Source organism: Lipotes vexillifer, unplaced genomic scaffold (genome assembly GCF_000442215.2).
Source record: "Lipotes vexillifer unplaced genomic scaffold, Lipotes_vexillifer_v1.1 scaffold522, whole genome shotgun sequence".
NCBI lineage: Eukaryota > Metazoa > Chordata > Mammalia > Artiodactyla > Lipotidae > Lipotes > Lipotes vexillifer.
In genome coordinates this window covers 1,013,353-1,022,756 of record NW_006780291.1, presented here as the reverse complement: position 1 = coordinate 1,022,756, position 9,404 = coordinate 1,013,353, and the positions used below count along the sequence as shown (strand labels likewise).

General features: G+C 38.5%; 1 protein-coding gene across 1 annotated transcript in view; it reads right to left on the bottom strand.

Annotated features, from left to right (window-relative positions):
* Window positions 1-4,446: 4,446 nt before the first annotated feature.
* GOLPH3 (golgi phosphoprotein 3) overlaps window positions 4,447-9,404 on the bottom strand; it is a 53,210-nt gene continuing 48,252 nt past the window's right edge. The window contains exon 4 of the mRNA XM_007453361.1: window positions 4,447-6,361. Coding sequence (XP_007453423.1) covers window positions 5,937-6,361 — 425 coding nt within the window. The 3' untranslated portion in view covers window positions 4,447-5,936. The remainder of the gene's footprint in view (window positions 6,362-9,404) is intronic.

Genomic DNA, 9,404 nt, shown 5'->3' with positions numbered 1-9,404 from the left:
AAAAAAAAAAAAAAAAAAAAAAAAAAAAAAAAAAAAAAAAAAAAAAAAAAAAAAAAAAAAATGTGACCCAACCATTTTATCCAAACAGACTTTCAAACAAAAGGCCACAGATAAACTGTTATCAGCATACAAAAACTCAGGGTATACTAGTCTCACAAGCCCTTCCAGAAGAATCTACTAACAAATGAGCAAGACAAGCAGAATGACTGGATAGATGACGTAAGGGCTGGTGGTAAGCATTAAGCATGTATTTACTTGAATAGTTAAGACTAAAGCAAGAGTTAAAAGGGAGAGATTATAGTATATAATGATGATGTTCTTACAAAGCAGATGCAGCGCAACTACAAAAAGCAGAGGCACGGAACTGTACACTTAAGTATGGATGAAATGGTAAATTTTATGTTACGTATATTTTACCACAATAAAAAAGGAAGAAATAAAGTACCCTGTAGGTTTACACCAATACTTCTGATTCGAATTTAGAACTACAGGGGTTTTCTATCTTCTGTCTTAAAGCTATAGCTCTACTTTTCCGTATCAAGAATCCTACTTCTCATCAAGGAAAATGATGATGATAAAAGAATGTTAATTTCCACAAGTTCAGGATACTTAAAGAAAATTAATCAGTCACCTTTGGAGAATGCTTTGGAACCAAGTCTATTTTGAAAACTGGTAAATCAAATGTAGAAATTCTCCTACCTTTCCTCTATGAACTGTACTAAAAGGTATTGTAGGTAAGGTGAAGTTGCTCTTCATAGAAATATTTTAGCTAATAAACAAAGGAGAAATGATAACAGTTAAAATATCACCACATGCAACCTCAATAAATCACAGGATCTAAGAACTGAACAGAAAGATTGCTATCACAAACCATCACAAAAAGAGAGACATCATGTGCTTCCTGATGAAAGAACACACCACCACCAATGAAACAGGTGCCTACACAAACCAACTCGAATCTGACGGAGCCTCAGATCTAACGCCCAATTCTCAGGAAGTAGAGGTCAATAAAACACATTAAACTACACTATGTGGATACAATCAGCAAAATCCAAACAACAGGACAAGGGATCCAATTTTATCAACAAATATTCCTCAAGGAAAAAAATAAGAGAGATGAGGGAAAGAACTTATAGATTCAGAGAAACTAAAACAGACATATAAAACGAAAAATGAAACAGAACAAAATTATTAAAGATGAATACTGGGTTGGGATAGAGACTTAGGGAGGTTGTAATTAGGAGGAAGCCTTGAACGGCTTCTGGACAGCTGGCAAGGTTCTATCTCCTGGCCTGGGTGATGGCTGCAAGCATGTTCGCCTTAAGATAATCCACTAGCCTATATATTTGTTGATGAGATTTTCCATTTCTATTTTAATCATAAAAATTACATGAAACCTTTATATACACATATAATTATACATATTTTTCATGATTTTTATACGTTATACTTAATCATACCTCCCCAAATTTTTATGAAATATATCCCCAAACCTGAATACCATGCTGATCTCTTTAGTATGATAATTAAGGTCTCCACAGATTCCACGCTTAACCACTACTGCACCTTACACTTTTCTGAATTGTTAAAAAAAAAAAAAAGGAAAAAAAAATACTTACCATATATACCAACTCCAAAGACTGAGAAAAACAATTGCATCACAGACACAGGGTTAATGTCCACAATATATGGAAAGTCCTGGTGAATCAATACATAAAAAGATCAATATCCTAAATTAGAAAATGAATAAAGAACATGATCAGGTAACTCACAGAAAAAAAATACAAATTACCAATAAAGATAGTAAATGATAATCAACCCTTCGATAAGTAAAATAATTTGACCATACTCCTCACTATTACCTTGGCAAAGACCAGGATTGATGACACCCTCTACGGTATTAGCTAAGGTGTGGGGAAACCAGCATTCACGTTATTTGAAGTGGAACTTAACATGAATCTTAGAAAACTTGGCTTTATCTTTTACATTTCCAAGGCATAGTCTTTGAGCAAACTTACTTCTGTTAATTCCTCCTGTGGAAATCAAATATAAAGATATGTACAAAAATATACGTTACAATATGTTTGTAATAATGAACATGAGAAGAACCCAAATGTCCACCAATGGGAGAAATTATACAATGAAGCCAAAAATGATTAAAGAGAATGACGTGTGCTTATTCTGAAAGTTCTCTACAATGTAAGTGCAAAAAGTAAATTGCACACCAGTATATAATGATGCTAGTGGGAATCACAGTTATACCACTGCTCTATCAGGAGTAATTGCCTACATAATTCTAATATTGGGCTGAGAAAGTGTGGATATCCATCTAACTTTACCATCCATGCCTCTTTGAAGAGTAAGCAGCCTGCAAGGTGACAAACCTTAACATCACTTCCTTACTTGGTGCTATTAAAGAACATACGACACTCATGCAGAACTTACAAGAGTCAAGGCTATCATTCCGGGACCCAGTGGACTGCAATGAATTAGAAATTACCTCAGGTTGTCAGTCATCTTGATCTGGATGAAAGTGAAATGGAACAATGTTATCTGACAATATAAATATCTCCATTTAAGATGGAGAGGCCACTGAGTTGGAATTAAACTTCATAAATACCTCACACAGACTTGTGACTAGTGGTTTCCATGTTCCTGGGGCAAGAGTAGCCATGCATGGCAGTCATGGACTCCTGTCATCATCAGGCTGGATGTCATCACTCATTGGTCCTATATTGCCACTGAACCACACACCAGCCCCTCTCACTTTCCTTCAGGTGGTGGCCAAATTCAAGGGTTTGTCACACTTTAAAAAAGTATTGTACCCATCTGTTTGCAAACGAGGGGAAGAACTGAGTAACGTAATGCATCAGAGGCCACAAGGCAATCTTGCTTCAGCAGGCCAGGGATTTCTTGGCCAACTGACATCTGATGATGCTTCTTTCTCCTGAGAATATATAGAACTAGTCAACTTTTTCACCCCCAAAAGATAACTTATGTAAGTTATACCAAGATATCAGAATAAAGCAGGGATATCCTTTTATCATTGTATTTTGCACCACCATGAGAATTTTTTGCATGCCCGCTATCGTGGTTTTTGTCTCTGTTAAGGAAAAGAAGCCCCCTCCTAGTCCCCAAATAAGAAAGGAAAAACTATGGTTGAATGCCATTACTGTTTTCAATCACTTCAGGATTAAAAGCTCAAACACTTACCAGATAATGTGAGACTGGGCAACCCCTCCAATCCAAGCCTGTTCTTCATTAAATGAAGATAGTAATTGCAGTTTTGGGAGGTCAAAACAAGATATAAAATACTTTACTAGGCACAGAGCATGCATTCAGTAAGTTTCCTTCCTTTCTCCCTTCTGTTACAGCATTGCTCCAGACCAGGTTATTCTAAGGAACACTCAGCAATTAAACATATGAAGAAATCGATTTATTATTGCACAGTAAGTTTTATTATATTAAAACTCACTGCCTGATTCTTGGATCTGAAGGCTAAATTTTAATAAAAGTGGCATAAGCCTGTGGACATACTGCTCCTTCCACACAAAATAATGTCCCTGGAGTCACACCATTCTTAATAAAAGTGGCATAAGCCTGTGGACATACTGCTCCTTCCACACAAAATAATGTCCCTGGAGTCACACAATTCCTGCTTGCAGAGAACTGTAAACAGTGGCCTTCTACAAGACGAAGGAGTTCTAGGTAACACCCTCCCCTCTGGATGGTACCACTTATCCTCTCCTCTGGAGACACAAACGTGTACTGAAGTTAAGGTCACACACAGGTAGAGGTGACGGGCACTCTGCTCTGAAACAAATGCTGACAGAAGTTTGGGCGAGGCCCTTTCCCCCTTGCTTGAGAATACAGACGAGGCTTATAAAGCCAAGAATACCTTAGAAACAACCATTACCTCATTTCTAAAATCTCTGCTGGAGGAAAACAGTAAATCTTCACCTAAAAGGAAATTCCAGGACATGGTATAAGTTTCAAGTATCCATTCTGTGGGAAGAAACTATAAATTAATACTTTCTATACTTAATTACCACCAGTAGTTATCATTTTTGGAGGTAAAGGAGGTTATTTTAATGGAGAGAAAAATCTGTCTTTTTTCATGAGTTAAAACAGGAATTGGCAAACCAACGCCCATGGCCAGCTGCCTATTTTTGTAAATGAAGTTTTACTGGAATGCAGCCTCACCCGTTTATTTGTATTGTCCATGGCAACTTTCATTCAACAGAGTTGAGTAGCTGCAACACCGTACATGGCTCACAAAGCCTGAAATATTTTCTTCAAATATTTTCTATCTGGACCAATAAGGAAAAGTTTGCCAACCCCTGCGTAGAAATATTGCCATACTAAACTAAGGCTAAGTAAAACTTGATCAGAAAGAAAACTAAAACCACAATAATTAGAATACAAAAGTACAAATGACATGCTTGCTCTGATTCAGGCACTTTCAAGATCATAGTTTATTTATTACTTCAGATAAAAAGATAGTATACATATTAGGGAATCCCTTAAAATTCAACTCTAGAGTTATACACCATCTAGTACTTTTGAACTGAATGTTAACCAAAAAAGTCTCTAAACACCTGAAAGCCCCACTAGTAACATGAACTATGGTAATAAAAAATTTGACATTTAATTTGTTCAATATATAGTATTTACATTATGAAACCAAGGATGATACGATAAACAATGATAAAGAAACAGTAAAAATAAACTCTAAAAAGGTTTGTATTCTAACAATGTGCTAATTGTCATAATTGTATATAAAAATTAAAACACAGCAGAGCTTTCTGCTACAAAACTCTTAATCATCTGAGTTGTAGTCGTTACTTGCTAACGATTTACATGCAACATCTGCTAGTGCTGACATTTGATTTTTTTCCCCCAAGAAAGTGTGAGTAGATATTTATTTAAGAGCAGACATTAATTTACTTGTGGACAGAAAAAGATAAAACTGTACTCAAGATTAGTACTGGTCACAAGCCTCTTCTCTACAGAAATGATAAAAATAATAAGACTGAAACAAATTCCAGAAAGGAGATGCATAGGCAAAGAGTACCATGAATGGCACAGCTCAGAAAATCTTGGGACCAATTAGACACACATATTTTCTCTCTCCTTCAATGATGAGGTCTATTTTGCCATCAAATTACAATGACTGTAGCAAGTAAAGGGGCACCAGGTGTACAACTAATTAAACCCTGCAAAATACTAAGATGGGCAGTGGTGGCCAGAAGAAGGAACAACTTCTATATAATTCAAACTATATACAGCATAACTGGAATGCAGCTCATCCCAAACTGGCTGTGTGAAACAATTGGACCTTTATGATTTAATAGTTAAAATTATGACAAGTGTAATAATACAATAGATTTACATGGAAAGCAAGATCCAAGGGGCACTTTATATTATTTACTGTGTATTTCAATTTAAAAATAATTTTGCTAAGTATACATCTCAACTGAGGTCTATATATAAAATGTCCTAATAGATACAGATATTTACCTTTGGTGAGTTAAAGGCCTTTTTGTGACTTCTGTCTGAACTGCAGGCAGAATGCGAGATGTATGTGCACATGTGGGAGAAACTCAACCTGAGGTAATCCAAAAGATGTGCGTGTGAGGAGCCTGGAGGTACTCTGACAGTCAAAGCACACCAGAACCCCAACGGGCAACAGTGAGGATGGCAACGAGCAATGGAATGCCAGTATGGCGGTGAAACTTTTTCCACAACAGAAAGAGGAAGGCCTCTCGTACCAGCAGAATCCTGCATACATACACAAAAGAAAAAGCCACCCACCATTTCATAAAACAAAAGCCAATTATAGTGTGGGAAGTACAAACTGCAGAAAACCAGGAGTCCCTGGAAGAAAAACGACTGGTTCCCGCGAGAGAAAGGAGGACGCTCGGTTCTGCGCAGGGTCACTTGGTGAAGGCGGCCACCACTGCCCACAGCACCTCGTTGGTGCTGGCCTTCAGACACTCCACCTCAGGGTCTAAGTCCAGGAGCTGCCGCACCCGCTTGGTGGCTAAATCGTACTGCTCGTCCAGGAGGGGAGCGAACGCGTTCTCCAGGACATCTGAGGCGTGGGCCAGGTAGATGAGGGCCAGCAGGCGCTTGTCCATGCGGTGAGGGTCGTTCACCCATTTGTCGAGAACGGCTTCCTGCACCTTCTTGATGAGGCGCTGCTTAATGTTGTTGTTGGTGAGGGGATGTGTCGTCATGTCAAAAAGAAGGAAGTTCTGTTTCTCGGTTGTCAATACGCCCTTTTCTACCAGGTTTTTAGCTAATCGTTCCCTCACGTTTCTTAACTGATAATGCAATTTTAACGGATTCCACGTCTCACCTGAAAGAAAGATTCCCGAAGTTAGAAATGATAGGTATTATCTGCTAATCTTATTAAATTTTGTACTGTTAAAATGAACAGTAACATTTGACTTTTTTTTCCTCCAGAGAAACAGAAGAAAATCCAACTATGTTTTCTTGCCAACTAAACCATGAACCCCTTGGTGGCCAGGCCTTTGGTTTCTAAGCACCTGGCACACGATTTTCAGGCACAACAGTTACTCAAGCTGAAAGCAGTCTCCAAACCAGTTCCCCTAATGCGGAAGAAGCCAAATATCAATATTAAATTATGTTTGGCTTCTCTCTAGCTACTGTCAAAAAGCAGCCACTAGCAAAATGTAAGATTTCTTTACTGTTAAACACCCATCTGCAACAAAAAGAGAAAAAAATTTAAAAGTTTCCTGATTAATAAGTTATTCCTGAACTGCTACATATACCTGACCTATAAAGCTGGGAAAGCCTGTTTAGGCAATGCTATTCTTTGCTGACAAATAATATAAACCTAATTATAGAAGGACAAAACATTTTCATCATTTTAATCTTGTCATCTATGCGTATTTCCCTTTGAGCCAGAAATACTTAATATAAAACCAAGGGACTTCCCTGGTGGTCCAGTGGTTTAAGACTTCGCCTTCCAATGCAGGAGGTATGGGTTAGATCCCTGGTCGGGGAGCTAAGATCCCACATGCCTCGCAGCCAAAAAACAACAACAACAAAAAAAAACACACAAAAAAAACCCAGAAGCAATACTGTAACAAATTCAATAAAGACTTTAAAAATGGTCACATCAAAAAAATCTTTAAAAAAAAAAAAAACCAAATATTTTTCACTAAAACAGTTTTTTTCTTTATAGAAGACTAGAAGGAAATACATCAAAATATTAATCTTGATTATCTGGGGGATTATATTATATGTGACAAATTTTCTTTTTTGTACTTTTTGTATTTTCCAAATAATCTCCAATGAACATGTAACTATTTGGGTAATTTGAAAAAAATACTATAGTAACTTTCTAAATTGGGACATGTTAGAGGTCAACCACTGGCACTTTTATTATATGCAAAAGCTGAAATTTTATAATATTGAGAAAAAACAAATTGTACTGTCTACTACAGCAGCTACTAACTATATAGGGCTATTAAATTTAAAATAATAAAAAAACTCAGGGAATTCCCTGGCAGTCTAGTGGTTAGGACTCCATGCTTCCACTGCAGGGGGCCCAGGTTCAATCCCTGGTCAGGGAGCTAAGATCCTACAAGCCCTGCGGCACAGCCAAATAAATAAATAAGCAAGAAAAACAACTCAGTTCCTCAGCTGCCCTAACCACGTTTCAAGTGCTCAATAGCCAAGTGGGGCTAGAGGTTACTGAGCGGACATCACAGAAATAAAACATTTCCGTTGTTGCAGAAAGCTCTTGTGGAAAGTGCTGACTTAAAATACATTAGTATTCAAAATTATTTTGCCATATGACTTAACACTGAAGAATATGGGGCTATGATTGAGTAATCAGTCTTGGACTTGCCTTCTGGAGTTAAACAATTAGAAATCTGCATAAAATATATGAAACAACTGTTCAGATGCTAGTCAAAAGGCAGCCCAGAGCTGTGACCTTTGAGAGAAACCTCACTGAGCCCTACTACTGCCCAAGCTTACTACCCAAAGGCACATGCCAGGCAGCAGAGCAGAACAGAAGACCTCAAGTAGAGCACAGGACTCACACTGTGTAAAAAGGCAGAGATCAGAGCTGGGGGAGGCTAAGGCAGCTGGAATATGCAAGGCAGAGCACTGGAGAAGAGGGGACTATGCAGAATAAGAGCTCTAGAAATCTGCGTGGTGTTCGCTTGAGTCTGGCCAAAAACAAAGCCACATGTGTTATGGTGAGAAACTCCACAAAACAAGGTTAAAAAAAAAAAAAATCAAGACAGTTGTAACGTGAACAATTCCAAGAGTTCACAGAGGGCTAGGGAAAATTTGAATTGCAATTAGCCTGAGTGGAAAGGTCTCACTGAACACCCAGGACATTCAGAAAGGATTCAAGAAGGATCACATCTTAGTAATAGGGCTAAACTAGCCCTTGAGTAAAGGCTACTCCAGACCTGGCCTAACAAAGCTTACAAACAAACTGATCCACAAGTAACTTAACTGCCTAGCAAAACAAATTTCAACAGTCTTTAAAGACAAACAAAATTCAGCACACAACAACATAGCACTCACAATGTCCAGCATCCAATGAAAATTACTAGACTTGTGAAGAAGGAGAATGTGACCCAAAACTAAGGGGAAAAAAAAATCAACAAAAACAGTCAAACAGGGACTTCCCTGGCGTCTTCCCAGTGGTTAAGACCCTGCACTTCCACTGCAGGGGGCGTAGGTTCGATCCCTGGGTAGGGAACTAGGATCCCGCATGCCACACAACCAAAAAAAAAAAAGTCAACCAGGGCTCCCCTGGTGGCGCAGTGGTTGAGAGTCCGCCTGCTGATGCAGGGAACACGGGTTCATGCCCCAGTCAGGGAGGATCCCACATGCCGTGGAGCGGCTGGGCCCGTGAGCCATGGCCGCTGAGCCTGCGCGTCCAGAGCCTGTGCTCCGCAACGGGAGAGGCCACAACAGTGAGAGGCCCGCATACCACAAAAAAAAAAAAAAAAAAGTCAATCAAATCTGACATGACCCAGAAATGACAGAGATAATGGCATTAGCAGACAAGGAGTTTAAAATGGCTATTTTAAATATCTAAATAATTTAAAGGAAAACACGAGCACAATGAAGAGAAAATGAGAGCTTTTCTTTTTTAAAGGCTAAATGATCTGGAACTGCCATTTTACATTTTGTTATTCACGCTGTAAAACTAGGGACTTGAAAAAAACCTGTCAATTAAATAATGAAGAAATGGTACCATGAATCATTATTAAAGTCATCTTCTACATTTAAAGAAAACATAACCACGACTTCCCTGACAGTCCAGTGGTTAAGACTCCATGCTTCCACTGCAGGGGGCATGGCTTCAATCCCTGGTCAGGGAACTAAGATCCCACATGCCACGAGGC